The following is a 15,030-nucleotide window of genomic DNA, read 5'->3' as shown; positions in this document are numbered from 1 at the left end:
GGCTTGACTCATCATTCTTTGTCTATGACTCAATTTGCAAAAACTGATCTAGATAGGTCTTAGCGATATTTCCTTGAATTGATTGAAGTTGTGTCGATCCGATGAAGGTTTAATTGAACCTGTAGAAGCACTGCATAATAGTGTGACCAGTTTTACCACACAATTGGCATTGAAGGCGATTTCCTTGCCATGAGCTTCGTCCTCCTCTTCCTTTTCCACGCGAGAATCCTTGTGACTGGCATTGGTTGTTGTAATTTCCTCGATTATTAATTGTTGACATTGTTCGGCGTGAAATTGTTCTGTGAGGGAGGTCGAGATTGTGTGTTGTTGTTCTTGATTACTCAAGTTAGATTTGTTGAAGTTTTCCATAGCCATATTGACGGATTCATTTTCGATGTTCTTCCTTTTTATTATCGACTCATGAGTGAGAAGCAGAGACTCCAATTCATTGACGACGGTAGTTCCACTCCTCATACAGTGATTGGCGAAGGTTGTTCCACAACTCGGGCAAGAAATTAGATCTTCGGACGGTGCATCACTTGCAAAGTAGCATAAACTAAAGAATGTTAAAACAAGAAATACGTTGATGAGACAAAAATCGATAGAGTAATAGATTAATGTGAGGTTCCATATGATGGAAATCTCGATCCTAGTTAGACTTCTATCTGTCTGTATGACATGGCTAAGAATAAAATGGCTAAAAGGAATTGCATTATCTTCTCAGGTCAAAGTGGGAGATTGTTAGGAATTCTTGCTCACGAAAGATAATGAATAAATCATAAATGATTACTAAATAGAATAATGGTTTACTTTATTAGCATCATATGATTAGTGGATTGAGCTCTGAATATCAGAATCAATAGCAACTATCATTCGTAGCCTCCGTATTAAACTGAGTCATGTTTCCGTATTAAACTGAGTCATGTTGCTAGGCACCTGAGTTCGGGCGGTGAGCTAAAACATGGTCGATGACTGATACATGTATGGATAGCTGTATCTAAAGTCATATATACGGAACACTAGTGCAGGTTGATCACGACATGCGAGCATTCTGCACTTGTGGTAAGTGCACGACCCGGACAGACTTTGGTTGTAGATGTGTCATTTAAGTACTGTTACGGTACACTAACCGAGGTCGCTATGATGGTCACAGCGAGACTTGATCTAAATCCTGAAGTGATCATGGACACTGGATCATGTTACCGCGATCTTTGACTCATTTGCTAAAAGGTTACTATAATGCTAATATCAACTTATGTCTTGGGAGTTTCGGAGCATGATTCGAGTGGGAAGTGGTTGACAGATACGGAATCCAGTCTTCCTGAAAGAAGGTCAATGTTCACTCACCTAAGAGTTGATTCCAAAACTGATAGATTTTCGGTACTTCCGAAGTATGTAAGTTCGACCGGAAGAATCTTTCGCTGGGGAAGCAACAGTACTTATGGTATATATGTATCAAGAAAGGTATAGCAGATTAATTGACCTTTCTCGATATGGGTTGAATCTGAAGAATCTTGCACGTACTGATTAGATCAGTGGACACTCATCACGATGAATATAATTCTAGTATAAATGAGAGTTCAGTCTTGGCGTACATAGGTGGAGTCTGATCAAGATTAGATAAATCGATGTGGAAAAGAGAAATGACATTTTCTTCTTTTCATCGGATTTGTTAAGTTTCTATTAGTAGGTCCATAGTCCCCGATTCAGCTTCGATAAGACGAATAAAGAACCACTTATAATAATGTGTTTTCTGTATTATAATCTCACTAGCTGTAATTGTGATTGACAACATCAATTCTGAAATATGGGTATTTGCGTAATCAAATAATTATTTATGGCAGTATTAACTATTTATTGTTTGATCAAGTAAATAATTAATCAATTACTTATATGTTTATTGTTGGACCAAGTAAATAAATAATTAATTGGGTTTTAAGCAATTAAACCTTGCACATATGAGGTGGACGATTTTTAGGGTTTTGGGCATTGGGATTTGCGCCAACCTCTTGGTTGTGTGTGTCAAAATCGTTCATGCTATTATTGGTACTTACCAATATTTTATCTTTAGTTGTTTAAATAAAAGAGAGATAAAAATATTTAAAAGAAAATAAGATGTTGTCATTTATTCTCTCTCATGAATATTTAGAGAGAATAATATTTAAAAGGAAATAACTATTGTCATTTATTCTCTCTCATGAATATTATGAGAGAATAATATTTAAAAGGAAATAAGATATTGTCATTTATTCTCTCTCATGAATATGAGGAATAAATAATTTTTAAAAGTAAATAAGATATTTAATTTATTCTCTCATAATTAAATATTCTCTATTTAAACATAAAATAAAATATTATAGATATTGATCTGATGACTAATAGAGAAAGTAGGTTTCATGAGATGAGATCCAAGGGTTAAGCTTTGATTCACTAGTGTGAACACAATAAAATGAAATAATATATTTTGGAAACTACCAAGAATATATAATTTGCACCACTATAAATAGGGGTTCATGAGAAGAAAAAAAAAACAAGTCTTTTGGAATAGCAATTTTCGTCGACCTCTCTATGAGTTTTGGCCGCCTCTCTCTCTCTCTCTACCCCTTGGAATTACTCAATTCCGTTCTTAGAAAATAAGAGTGAGATCTTGAAACAACATTGTTTCTTGATCAAGTGAGATTAAAGAGTGTGGTCTCACGCCGTCTTTCTTTATTCGTCACCAGATTACGTTTCGGAAGACCACGATGTCATCAAGAGGAGTACGAGGATCTGAAAGCTTGAAGAATGAGATCAATGCGTTCGAAGACGGACTGAGAAAGCTTGAAGTTTCTGTTCGTGAGCACAATCTGTAAATTCTCTTTGAACCTTATTCTTTGTTCTTATTGGTTGCTTGACATGTTTGAATGCTTTCATTATTTAATTAATCAAGTAAACTAGATCTTGTTAGATAACCATACATTTAATTAGCTCTTGTTAGTGTAATTAATTTATTTCGCAACTTATATGGTTATCAAGCAGAACACATAATTACAACAGGTGTTATTGGAGCGATTGTTCGTGTCTGATACCGCTCGTGTTTCTCCAACAAGTGGTATCAGAACGATCGTTCTTGTCTGATATCCTACGTGCTTCATCGACGAGTGGTGTCGGAGCAATCGTTGTGTACGATAATCCCCCTCGTTTCCCAACAATTTCCTCGATTATTGTTGACGTTGTTAGACGTGAAATTGTTCTGGAGGGAGGTCGAGATTGTGTGTTGTTGTTCTTGATTACTCAAGTTAGATTCGTTTAATAAGTTCGCCATAGCCATATTGACGAAACTTCATTTTCGTTGTTCTTCCTTTCTATCATCGACTCATGAGTGAGAAGCAGAGATTCCAATTCATTGACGAAGGTTGTTCCACTCCTCATGTTTGAACGGTGTTGTGAAGACATCATATTATGAAGGCAAGCCTTCAAGAATTGAGTCAATGCGTTCCCTCTCTTCAATTTTATGCCATACCAGTGCCAGGAGATCAACGCAATTGCAAATCTTCAACAAATAATAATTCACCGATAGGCTATTCTTCCTTGTGTTGCGCAGAGTATCCTTGTACTGTGCGACTTTCGCTCTGACTTGAGTAGCGAAGTATTGCTCGAGAGAAGACCACATTGAGCAGTGGTTTCACAATTAATCATACGAGACACGATATTATTGGTCATAGATGAAAAGATCCAAGACAAAATCAAATTGTATTGTTGATTCAAATCAGCATAACCCGTACTAATCTGACCTGCGGTTTCGTCTGCTTGTGAAACGAATTTTGTCGACGGAGAGAAATTGGCGTCGATGAGGTCTTGAAGACGATGACCTATAATCGAGAGACGAAATTACTTTCTCCGGGTGATGAAGTTCATCTGGTCAAGCTTCGACACTATAGGATGATTGAAGACGACTGGAACGAAGCGATTCATTTGAGCAGAGCTTTGGTCGTCGAAAGTCATGGCAAAATCGATATGCTCTGATACCATAAACGAATTTTTAGAGAAGGATGACCTCTTGAATGAAGAGAGTGAAACTAAGGCAGTGTTTGGTAGTCATTTCAAAAAGCGTTTTTTATTTTTTGAGTTAAAAAAATAGGAAAAGAAAAGTGAATGGGGCGTTTGGTTAAAATTTTCGGGTAAAATTTTCGAAAAATTTTGGGATTGTTTTGAAAAATGGTAAAGGAAATTGAAAACAAGGGGAAGGTGTTTTCCGAAATTTTTTTCGTTTTTTTTTCTCGCGTGTACTACTCACGGGTCCTGAGTTTCTTTCCTTGATTTGTGCAGTGGCAGCCTTTCTTCCCTGACACACGCCATTTACATTTGTTGGTCTTTTTAAAAAAAAATTGTTATTCATTTCTTCTTTATAAAGAATAGTATTTAAAAATAATATTGACAATTCTTTCATACGTGGGAGATCGGACTAAGTCATACTACATAAATATATAGATTATAAAGAATAAATTGTATATTATAAAATATAAATATAATAAATTGTATATAGATTATAAAGAATAAATTGTATATTATAATTGTATATAGATTATAAAGAATAAATTGTATATTATAATATAAATATAATATAAATTGTATATTATAAAATATAAATAATATTGTATATTTATTGCTCAAAGTATGTGAAATGATTATGCGGAATGATTTCATATTTATGATGACAAAATAAATTTTGTATTCAATCTAAACAATAATGTCATATTTATATTTTGTGTAGTTAAATTTATGTTAAAAAGATATTTTTGAGTTAAGAAATTGTTTCCATGTACCAAACAGTTTTCCATTTTCATTTTTTCAAAAAAAAAAAAAATCAAAAGTGTACCAAACAATTTTTCCAGTTTTTTCAATTTCTCAAAAACAAAAATGAAAACTGTACCAAACAGTTTTTTTAAAACAACTACAAAACAGTTTTTCAATACAACTACAAAAATTAGAAAACAGAAAACAAAAAACAGTTTGAGTTAACTACCAAACACTACCTAAATCTTTTCATTATTTTGAATAGAATTACATTTTGGGGATTTTATATCCTCTATAACTACTAACACAAGCTAACAAAAATTTAACCAAGGCTGTAACTATCGTTAACACTAATAAACTCTAACTGATACGTAAGCTAGTGATGACGTGGAGCGTCATCTCCAACATAAACAACTCACAATTAATATATACATAAATGATTGGACAAAGAAGAAGGAAAAAAAAGAAAGATATACGCTTATATAATTGTGTGTGTATATTTATATATAAAAGATAAAATAATCTTTTAGGGTATTTAATTTATATGTGTGGAAAAACATAATTATATAAAAGAGAAAATAAAAGAAGCCTTTTGCGTAGGTGTACTCATAAATATTGGATTTCAACTCAATCTAGACACATCAAAGTGTGGACCATAGATTTGACAAGTACGCGATGTTATCTTGTTCATTATCTTCTAAAACTCAAACCTGCTTCGTCTGTTAACAAGGATTCATGAGTTTTTTTTTTTTTTCGTTCTTTATTTTCTTTTGAAGGCAAAGTCACAAGTTACTTCTCTTATTCAAGACATACAACACACTCTCGCCGATTCTAAAGGTGGATCATAATAAGAACGTAGTTGAACTTGAAATTTAAGATTTTCCGTTTGGATGAGCCAATTATATATTATGCCGTCACTGCGTGCTTCTCGGATAGCTACATATTCATATGCACTGCTTTTGTTAGGTTTTTTAACAAAGAGACAAATAGATATACATCGATAGAGATACCTATAACTTTGGCCACCATTAATTGCAAACCTGACTGACACAAGCGTTATCCACTCGCAAAACTATAAACATATTTGACAATAGATTTCATTTCACTGTTACACGAGCCCTAGACCCAACAAGTGTGCTAACAAAAAAAACGGATAGTCTATGATCATTAACCCAATCTAAATTATATAGTACACAGTACCGTCTCATTTTTTTTCAAACGTAGACATAAATTGGGAAATAATAAAAGTTAATAACATATTTTTAATATATATATATCACATATTAGTCAGAAGTCTAAAATCCTATCTAGCTAGCTACCTTGAGTCGATGGAGAGGCATGAGTCTTTGACTGGCTTGAGTAAATAATTAATCATTAATAAAAATTATATCCATATATATATATATATGAATAAATAATGCACAAGAAATGAGAAAAACGACAAATTTGGAAGAAGAAGAAGAAGAAAAAAATCACCTCTTTCTCTTTCTCTTTCTCTCAGGCTAGCTAGGTCTCCCAGAACCACCACCAGTGGAGTTTCCAGATCCAAAGATATTGTGTTGGTGTTGGTGTTGGTGCTGATGATGAAGAGGATGATGGTAATGATTCTGCATCTGATGCTGAGTCATCATCATGTTGATGGCGGCGGCGGAGGGATTTTCGTCGGCGGCGGAGGAGGGTCTGCCGGAGGATGAGAGTCCGGCGGTCTTCTCGCCCTCGATCTCGCGGAACTTGTGGAGGTAGAGCTTGAGTGGCTCGACGTAGTCCTCGAAGCCGAGCGTGGTCATGGCCCACAGGAGGTCGTCGCCGTTGATGGTCTTGCGCTTCTCTCGCTGGCACTTGTCGGAGGCCTCGCCGGTGATGAAGCTTATGAACTCCGACACGCACTCCTGGACCGTCTCTTTCGCGTCCTTCGATATCTTCGCGTTCGCCGGAAGAGCCTTCTTCATTATCCGGCTCACGTTCGCTATCGGCAACAGCCGGTCCTGCTCCCGACCCGACCCGCCTATGTTCTGACCGCCCGAGTCGTTGTCCGAGTCGCCCATCACTCGCTGATCCTCTGACTCACTCACTGTCTCTTCTTCTTCTTCTTCTTCTTCCTTTGAGTCAGTCTTTGGGTGGGTTGGGTTGGGTGCGAGAGACGCTTTGGGGGCTTTGATTTATACACTCACCTCCTCTCTCCTCCACGTGGATCAACTTAACACCGTTCGTTTGGCGATAACGTTTTGATTCATTTTCTTCGCGCGCGCGCATTGACATGTGCCGTCGCACGTGATGTGGACCCCACACTTGGTGGCTGGCTAATAGCTGCAGCCGCGTCCCACCAACCATCCCTTCTAGCTCAAGTTTTTATCACTTGATTGTTCGATGTTTTTTTTTTACTGCCTAGAGTTATGTAACTATTTTTGGGAAATTTCAACAAATATTTTATATGAAAAAAAAAATTCACATTTATTTTAATTTTTCTTCTTCTGTAAAAAGAAGTCTGTTTGGATTTTGTTGGAACTTCGTAGTTCCAACAATTTTTTGACGAAATGGTTGTAGTATGTAGGTGATTTGTTTTCGTGATAAAATGTATATATTTTAGGAAAATAATATAGATATATATTTTGTGTTTTAGAAAAATATCGAATTTATATTCTCTGTTTAATTAAAATAACGAAATTACACTTTATAATACATAAAATCGCCGAAATTTTTTCATTTTACTGATATTTCATTGATGTTGATTCTGATAAAAGAAATCGAATCAAACCATAATCAATTTTTCGACGAAATGGTTATAGTATGTCGGCGATTTGTTTTCATGATGAGATGTATATAATTCCAAAATTATTAAATTTTGTGCTAAAGTCGGTGACGGAGCTAAAATGTAAATTAAGAAGGTTAATATGCAAATAAAATAAAATAAAAAGTTCGAGGGAGCTTAAATTATTATGATAAATTATTATGGTAATAAAAGAACAAATATTAAAAACTAGAAAAAAAAATTGAGAGGTGCTGCTATAAGCCTTAACCAAATCTTGTCCCTGGTTAGAGTCACCTAGACTTAACTTCACAGTTATATTAATTTCACAAATCAATTCATGAACTCATAACATTTATAATGAGTAGCTAATTCATATCCAATTTTTGTTAATAGATTAATACACGCCTATGTTACTACGTAAATGTTGGACACGTTGAAATTTAACTATTTTTTCACTCTCTCTCATTCGCACATGAGCGTATATTAGGAATGAGTCTGTGGAACAATTAAGATTCACATTCATATAGATGAAAAACATAAATTATTTTACATTTGAATTTATTGGATAAATGAGAGTCGATATGTTCGAGTATGATTTATAAATAAAGTCACCTTAACTTATATTAAGTCACATGAATCAATTTTGAGTTACTCGCTCAACATGAATTGAAGTTATTTTTAAAAGTTTTCTAAATCGCACCATCTCTGAGCGCATGGAAACAAATGTTCCAAGCCGCAAACAAAAAGGAAGTGTAGTAAAGTAGCCATAAGTAAATATTGATTTTGCAAACAAGCCAAGATTTGGTTAATTTCATAATCTATTCATTAACGAAATTTAACAAGTTAATAAAGATCAAAATACCCAATACCTTTATAGTTAGTTACTAACCCACATTTTGAAAGTAATTATATAAAAGGAATTTGAACGAATTACAAAAATAAAACAGGAGTTACAGGATCAATAATATGATCAATAATAAAAAAAAAATTAAAATTAAAAACTCAAATATATCACATGACACATGTCCCATGCCATCAATATTGATTGTTCTTTATTTGTTTTTGTTAAAATTATATTTGCTTTTATTTCTTTTGTACATTACCATCTCTCTCTCTCTCTCTCTCTCTCTCTCTCTCTCTCTCTCTCTCTCTCTCTCTCTCTCTCGTATTAAAGGTTAACTAATGATAAATTGCGTCGATTACCACCATTTGCTAAGTTTTTTTTAATTTCCCACCAAAAATTTAATTTGACAAAAAATATTAGTAAATCACTTGTACAAATACAATTTTGCCATCAACATTATGTCAACAATCGACATCTATACATAGATGTCAACAATTGACATTTATTGTTGACATCTATAAGTTTTTTGTTCTCTGTTTGTTGACATAGATATCAACATTCGACATCTATTGTTGACATCTATTGTTGACATCTATGTCAATAATTTATATAAATTATTAACATCAACTGTTGATGGTAAAATTGTATTTGTACAAGTGGCTTGGTAGTATTTTTGGTCAAATTAAACTTTTGATGAGAAATTAAAAGAAAAAAACTTATCAAATGTTAGTAGTTGAGACAATTTCTCTTAACTAATACGTCCTATCTTTGCTCATTTTATATTCTTAAAAATTTATAAAGATTAATTTTCATAAAGAACAAATTATGCGCTAACAGACAAATAAATTGTAATGATTAATTTTATGGCCTATTGTATATTATGGTTAAAGGAAAAATATTGAGCATACTGACAAATTTCACATATATTATGCATATTATTTTAACATAAATAAAATTTTGATAAAACAACTTATGGAAGAAGAAGCAAAATTAAACGAAAATGATAAATCAATAAATAGTTGGCTACAAGAAGAACTAGGATTGAGAATAACAATACAAAAAGAATAAAGAACCACTCAAAATTTCAAGAAATAAATTTGAAATCAACAATAAATAATCATATCCCCTAAAATTATAAGGGTGTAAAATTTAATGTTTAATAAAGAAATTTATATCAAATAGATTTAGCAAATTTGTTTATTTTTCCCAATTGGTTGCCTTGTTTGACCTTGTATCATTTCGCTCTCATAAAAATAGAAACGCATAGTTATCTTAAGCCGAGATCCAAAGAGCAGCTGATGATACTAATATTAATAAGCCGATGAAATTGGGTAATTGTAAATTGGCAAAAACTAACCCAAAAAAAAATAAAAAAAAATGGGCATCAATCGTCAGCCTTACGATTGGTGATGACCCATTTGTTCGGCTCTTAGGGAGATCAACCACCAATGAGGAGATACGACGGTTCTTAAAGGTCCACATTGGACGGTCTTGATTTGTCCAATCAAATGGACCGTGGGCCCATCTCAGCGCTAAAGTCCTACTACGTGGGCACGTTGATCATTGAGGAGTGGCTCCACCTCATCACTTTTATTCAAGCGTCGGTGACACCTCATCACTCCAACACACCCACATTCATTAAGCACTCACTCACAAAGATTGTTACTAAAATAAACCCAATTCCTAAACAATCTCCAATTATTGATTCCAATTAGCTACTACAATGAGCCATCATAAACAAATTTAGCAATACGCATTGAATTATTTAAATATACGAAGTGGCTCCAAAAAGAAAGACAAAGTCGTAATGGCTTGATAGTCCTTTTTTTTATTATAAAACTAGTTCGTTGATTAAAATATTATTAATTTTTTTAAAAATCTCAGAAATATCTCGCCCCACTCTCTATCCGCGCGGTTTTTAATATTGAATATTTAGTTTTTTGTTTGGTATTTGTTTACCTTTTTAATCAGCTCTCCACGGAAGATATTTCTGAAAGCACCTTTGCTGCCTTAATTAGATCAATAAAAAAAAACATAATAATAAATTACAATAATGAAATGGGAGTGACATCTCTTGTGGCGTCGCCATCTGTCGTCCATACGCGTTGGAGATGTTTGATAGGTGATGAGTAATATTGCAGGCCAATTATGGAGGCTAATTGTAAGTAATACATAGAATAATTAAGGTCCAAAATCATTGACTAATAGTGCTGGTTACAACTATATCCATTCACACAGAATCGAAATGGAACATAATTTATAACCTATATAATTAGTAGTAGCAATAATTCTCTAACCTCCATTCCTTGGTCGGGGTTCCTAAGACCTTCCTTGGGATGGGTTTCGGCGGTCACCTCTTCGGTGCGCTTGGTTGCGAAGTTGTCTCTATGTCATCTCTGACAACGATTGGCGGCGACTTTGGGTAAAATGTGGTGATGGAGCTCCGCCATCATCAGAGGAAGATTCAGCATTGTCAATCTCGGATTCAAAATCTCACAACCGGTAACTGTTGATGTCGTTTCCGAGCCTCAACAATCACGAAAAAAAACTCAAGTGTGCAAAGTGTTTAATTCGATTTTAATTAACAATCACGAAAAAAAAAACACTAAAGTGTGCAAAGTGTTTAATTCGATTTTAATTTAAATGTGGATCACAAAAAGACTTCGTATAAGAAACGAATACTAATTGTACGATAATACTTATAAAAATAATACGAAGAAATAATTGGTTTTATTTATAATTCAATCTTGGGTACACTAGTCGAGCTCTTTCAAATAAGAACACAAATGACGAGATTGGAAAAATACAAATGTAGAGAGAGAGAGAGAGAGAGAGAGAGTATTCGATAATAATAAAGTGTCGTGCAAATTCTCTTTGAATGAAGGAATTTATATTGTGACGATATGCAAAATCTTCGGAGATACGTGTTGTCAATCTCTTCCTTCATTGCCTCACCTACTGCCACATCGCCTTATTGTTTGAATGAGCTTGAAAGAAATCGTCAACTCTCCGAGTTTATAGGCGAGATTACTTCTCCCACGTTGACTCTGACTTCATCAAGATTCGTTATGGAGGTGAGTTGTGCTGGTCAGATCATTTGAGCCAAGCCCAAATGATTTCTTTATTTTTACTCGGTAATAATTAAATAAATTCGATAATTAAATATCGAAAATTAATTATTTACTTTATTTTCTATTAAATGGGCCCTTCTGATATTGAATTGGGCGACCCAATATCCGATTTGTATATGAGCCGAATTCTACCCCCACAATAACTATACTATATACAAATAAATACACATGATATTTAAAATTTAAAGAATAAAATATCTCAAATCGACCGTTACACACAATAGGCTTTTATATGTACTCAAATGGTAGATGGAATGACAACTACATATAACTCATTTTACTTCGTTGGCGTTGTCGCTTGGTAGCATTTAAGTGTGGACTTAATTGGCCGGAAATATCAATCTTGACAAATTAACTAATGTATAAACTTTGTGTTGGTTCATCAAGAGGTTCGCTCATGTCATCAACCTTTGGAAGTTCTTTGTCATTTTTACTGTGACTCCCTTGTTCATATCGAGACATCAATCAGTCAAATTACAAAACTTTCGACAACATCTTCAACTACAGCTTCATATATGTAAGAATTCTTTTGAAAGCATTGTTTAGGGTTAGCACTAGAATGCATATTCGTACATTTTACGCGGTTAAGGTGTACTGTGAGCCGTCTTGGTTAACTTTCTATGCATCCAAATTCACCCACTTACAATGAATGACATGTCTCCGAATACATTTTCGATGTAATTAATATATTTTTCATCTTCTAATATTTTAATGTTTGCCCCATTTGTGGCTCTTGTCATGCACTGATAACAGCTTAATTACATGGAAACTGTTATGTTGCTCAACACTTGGTTGTCAGTTTTCCGCATCAACCTGACCTTCATAACATCATATCATGGTAAATGGAACAGTTGATTATGGTTGATGTCTCGACGACCATATAGTTTGTTGACCGAGTTAGTGTGTGGGGCGTTGTATTGTAGTTCTTGTTGTAGGTAGCGACTGTTGTTCGTTTAAGATAGTGTACGTGTACATCACGTAAGTCGGCGACGACTAGATTGATAGAAACACGCGATGGTGGTTGATGTAGGAGTAGAATGTGATCATCGATTAGATATTTTTCTTGGTTCACATTATAATAGTTTCTGCAAGAAGCGACAAAAGTTTTATCGACAATAATGTTTGATGTTTTACTTTTTTTTATAATTAAAAAAATAGGGCGAATAAGCAAAATAGTCAAATTAAGTTTGACCATTTGCAAATTAGTCATAGTTTTGAAACTTTTAAATAAAAATCCACTAGGCTCATTAAGTTAATTAGAGATGACAAAAATATATTTCATTTCATTTAAAATATCTAAAAATAGGAATAAAAGTCAATAAAATCTAACTAGTTTTTTAAAATAAAATGACACAACCATTCGCACAGGAATGAATATATAAAATTAAAAAGGAAAGTAAAAAAATTAGAACAAATTACAACTAATATATAACGATTAATTAAAAAATGGGTTTATACGTTTTAAGTCATAAACACTTTTTGATTGTAAACAAGCGAACCAATTTTACACTCATTGCTTTCATTTTCGAAATACAAAATAATTGTGTTTATAAACAAACAAACTAGTATTGTATAAAATATGGTTATTTGTAAACAAACACTTATGTTTATTGTTGTTGTTTTTTTAAGGAAAAAAAACGTGTTGAAATTGTGTATTTTAATTCGAAAAAAAAAATTGTAACTAATTAAGCTATTATAAACAACACGTTTGGAATATAACCAACGTTTGCATATTTTTCGAAAACTAATCAAATAGTATAGGTGGCATAAGTGATAATTAATAAAAATTACTTTTATGACTTTAATTGTTTAAATTCGTCACTTTCTATCTCTTTTGGTTTTGAATTCGTCACTTTCTCTCTCCTAGTTCTTTTTTAAAAAATATTTTCCTCAAAACTTCAAAAATCCATATCTATCTCATATGAACTCGAAGTTGGGTGGTTCCAAATCCTACGGATTCGTACCGCCAAGATCTTCAAAAATAGACCATTGTATTGGATGAAAAATAATTTTTAATGCTATAGATGTAGAAAAATCACGTTATTGCCTTAGATATGAAAATAACTGAAAATTTTCGAAAATCATATGGAAATAAATGAAAATTTATTGAATATTTCTGGAAAATTCATTACAAACACACGTAAATATGACGCATTAAACATGATTTTTCATCAAACACAATGGATCTATTTTTTAAGATCTCGACACCACGAATCCGTAGGATTATGAACCACTTAATTTCGATTTCATATGAGATAGATATGGATTTTTGAAGTTTTTATGAAAAAAATGTAAAAAAGAAAGTAGGAGAGAGAAAGTGACGAATTCAAAACCAAGAGAGAGAAAGTGATGAATTTAAAAAGCTAATATCATAAAAGTAATTTTTATTAGCTATCACTTATACCACTTATACTGTTTGGTTATTTTTCCAAATGTTTGCAAACGCTGACTATTTCCAAAATATGAATATTTTTGTTGATTATTAAACTACAGTGTAAAAAAAATACAAACGAATACTGCTATAACAGTTATTTAGTACGCTTTTTTTTTTACAAAACTAAAAACGTTTTAAAACTAACCTATGATTAGGAAAGTCAACACAAAAGAGTGCTAAAATAATATTGTCAAACAGACTAAAAAAAATTTAAGTTAAAAGAGTAATATTGATAAATAAATTATAAAAAAGATAGAATAGTAAAATGAACTAATAAAAAATCTGCCTAAAATAGTGAGAATAGCTAATTTAAATAAATAAAATATTGATTATTTCTTAATTTAATCGGTTTCAAGTAACTTAACAACCTTAGTTTTAACAATTTCTCCAAAGGATGTTGTCTCTAAGGCCATGTTTGGTATTCATCTCAAAAACAGTTTTTGAGTGGAAAAAATTGAAAGTTATGTTTGGTTTAAGTTTTTGGAAAAAAATTTCAAAAATTTTTGAAGTTGTTTTGTAAAAGAGTAAAGAAAACTGAAAACAAATAAAATGTGTTTTTGGAAAAAAAAATTCTTCTCTTCTCTCCTCATTCTCCTCATCTTCTCTTTTCATTTTTTTTCAATAACAAAAATGAAAACTGTACCAAACACTTTTTTTTTTTTTTTCAGTTTTTCAATTTCTAAAAAAAAAAATGAAAACTGTACCAAACAACTTTTTGAAAACAACTGCGAAATAATTTTTCAGTACAACTACAAAAATTAGAAAATAGAAAACAAAAACTTTTTGAGTAAACTACCAAACACAACCTAAGTAAGTCACTTAAAACACGTGAATAATATTTTAGCCAACGTTTCATATTTTTTAAGAGTAGCCATCAGGCTGATGTGGCAGATTTTTTTATACCTTTATTACCATTTTTTAGTTTATTAAACAAGATTTTTAAAAATAAAAAAGAACCAATTTATTATTCAAACATCCCTCATTAATAGGATCTCACGGTCTCTTCTATGTCTTGTTTGTGTGTAGAGCCTAACCTAGTTGCCGAGCTAAAGAGCAGAAGATCGGTGCTGAGCTGACGAGGTGGAACGCTTAAGAC

The 15,030-nt window shown here is 32.8% G+C and overlaps 1 protein-coding gene across 2 annotated transcripts; it reads right to left on the bottom strand.

The window, feature by feature from the left end:
• Window positions 1-3,092: 3,092 nt before the first annotated feature.
• NF-YB2 (nuclear factor Y, subunit B2) lies at window positions 3,093-6,926 on the bottom strand. Of its 2 annotated transcripts, none has more exons than XM_089625709.1 (2): window positions 6,253-6,926; window positions 3,093-4,001 (listed from the first exon to the last, which is right to left on the bottom strand). In XM_089625709.1, the coding sequence occupies exon 1, from the start codon at window positions 6,819-6,821 to the stop codon at window positions 6,279-6,281; it is 543 nt and encodes a 180-aa protein (XP_089481835.1). In that variant the 5' UTR covers window positions 6,822-6,926; the 3' UTR covers window positions 3,093-4,001; window positions 6,253-6,278. The 2 variants fall into 2 exon arrangements, with proteins under 2 accessions (XP_089481835.1, XP_089481834.1); XM_089625708.1 differs by lacking the exon at window positions 3,093-4,001 and adding an exon at window positions 5,183-5,712.
• Window positions 6,927-15,030: the final 8,104 nt, after the last annotated feature.

Source organism: Urtica dioica, chromosome 9 (assembly GCF_054948205.1).
Source record: "Urtica dioica subsp. dioica isolate 48M chromosome 9, U.dioica_male_clone48M_v1_H2, whole genome shotgun sequence".
Lineage (NCBI taxonomy): Eukaryota > Viridiplantae > Streptophyta > Magnoliopsida > Rosales > Urticaceae > Urtica > Urtica dioica.
Note: the sequence above shows the minus strand (reverse complement) of the source record. Positions and strands in the feature narration are given on the sequence as shown.